Genomic DNA, 1,795 nt, shown 5'->3' on the forward strand with positions numbered 1-1,795 from the left:
CAAATAACCTCAGATGTAGCAGGGCTGAAGTTTCCTTTTCTTCACAAATAACCTCAGATGTAGCAGAGCTGAAGTTGCCTTTTCTTCACAAATAACCTCAGATGTAGCAGAGCTGAAGTTGCCTTTTCTTCACAAATAACCTCAGATGTAGCAGAGCTGAAGTTGCCTTTCCTCTCATCCTCAGATGTAATACACAGCTGACATTGTCTCCCCTATCAAATAACCTTAGATGTAGCAGAGCTAAGGTTGCCTTTCCTTTTTCAAATAGCCTCAGATGTAGCAGAGCTGAAGTTGCCTTTCCTCTCAAATAACCTCAGATGTAGCGGAGCCCAAGGTGCCTTTCCTCTCGATTCGAATACCCAGCAAAGCTGAAGTTGCAATTCATTTAGGACTCTTTCTATCTCTATGCCATAGTCCAGTTTAGGTAAAAAATCTATTCAGCTCTGCTACATCATTACCAACCACTCTGAGCTCATCTATCAGCAAGGCTAGGGGCTGAACCTTGTGGAGCATCCCTAAGAGCTTGCAATCTAAATGCAGCAGCCAGTTGCGATGCTGGATGCGGGGAGAGCTCCATGTGATTGACAGGCAGCGGTGCTGCTCCCACAGTATCAGGCAGTGTGTGAGGGAGGGAGGTAGTGCCACTGCTGCTGCTCCTGCTGCTGCTGCTCCAACACCACACAATTTATGACTCTTTCTGTCCCTTTAAAACCCTCCAAAGCTGTGTTCGGTGACAGCAGCTCTGTTCCTGCGCTGGGAGCAGAGCCTCAGACCTGGGAGACAGGGATTGCATTGCATGGCATTTGCCTGGTGCTGGGTTGCAGCACAGGATGGAGTAAGGGCAAGAGCAGCATTAGGGGCATCAGTGCCAAGGATCTAACTGCTGCCAGGAGGATGAGAGGAGAACCCCACTGCAATAGCAGGATTGTCTGATTCCAGCAGGATCCAGAAGCTTCAGCCACTTGCACATACAGGAGCCCTGCACAGTGCACCCCTCTAAGGATTTAAGGAGGCACTCTGCCCACAGCAAGGATACCAGGCTTCCCATTGAGTGGATACTCTCCTCCTCACCTAAGGAATTTGATTTTGGAGCCCTTTAAAGTTCCAGCACAGATTGAAGCCCTCAGCACCTTCTTTGAGGCTGAAGTTTGCAGCAGGGGGTGCAATCAAACTTCTCATCCCCACATTGCATCCTCTTGGATTGGGAGGCTTTCTTTCTTTTCTTTTTTTTTTTTTTCCCCTAGCTTGGATCTAAAGGGGGATGTGTATGCTACAAGGTGCAGAGCTGAGCTGGGAAGAGAGAGAGTTAAACACCTGCAGAGCTGAAGCCTGAGTGCCCACCAGTCCCAGATCCCAGTCCCTGTGCCAGGGGGTCCTTCATCATCACCATCACCATCCTCATCACCATGAGCTCGGTCAGGCTGTGTGGATGTGTCCTGCTCCTGCTCATCTGTGGTAAGTCCCTTTTGTGTGCACAGCTGGCAGGGTGATGGCATTTTAGGTTGGCGATGGTTTGCTTTGCTTTAGCTCGGTAGGCACAGTCTGTGTAATCGTGTGTGTGCAGACGGGCACCGAGTTGGCACCGCATTGGTCTGGGGGCACACATAAGCCTGGCACCCTGCTGGGCTATAGTTGTACGGGCATCCTGCAAACGAGAATTATACTATGAATGGAACAGACTGGCACTGCCACCCTCTCTGTGGGCACCGTGAGGCCAGGACTGAGCTAATCTCCTAAGGACTGGGCAGGAATCTGCCCACTTGATTTAGGCGAGGGGGGCGAAATTGTGCCTATT

General features: G+C 50.4%; 1 protein-coding gene across 1 annotated transcript in view; it reads left to right on the forward strand.

The window, feature by feature from the left end:
- The first annotated feature begins 803 nt into the window (after positions 1-803).
- Positions 804-1,795, forward strand: part of GFRA4 (GDNF family receptor alpha 4) — a 447,902-nt gene continuing 446,910 nt past the window's right edge. Inside the window, exon 1 of the mRNA XM_040419328.1 lies at positions 804-1,455. Within this exon, the coding sequence (XP_040275262.1) occupies positions 1,407-1,455 (49 nt within the window). The 5' untranslated portion in view covers positions 804-1,406. The remainder of the gene's footprint in view (positions 1,456-1,795) is intronic.

This window comes from Bufo bufo, chromosome 2 (assembly GCF_905171765.1).
Source record: "Bufo bufo chromosome 2, aBufBuf1.1, whole genome shotgun sequence".
Taxonomy (NCBI): Eukaryota; Metazoa; Chordata; class Amphibia; order Anura; family Bufonidae; genus Bufo; species Bufo bufo.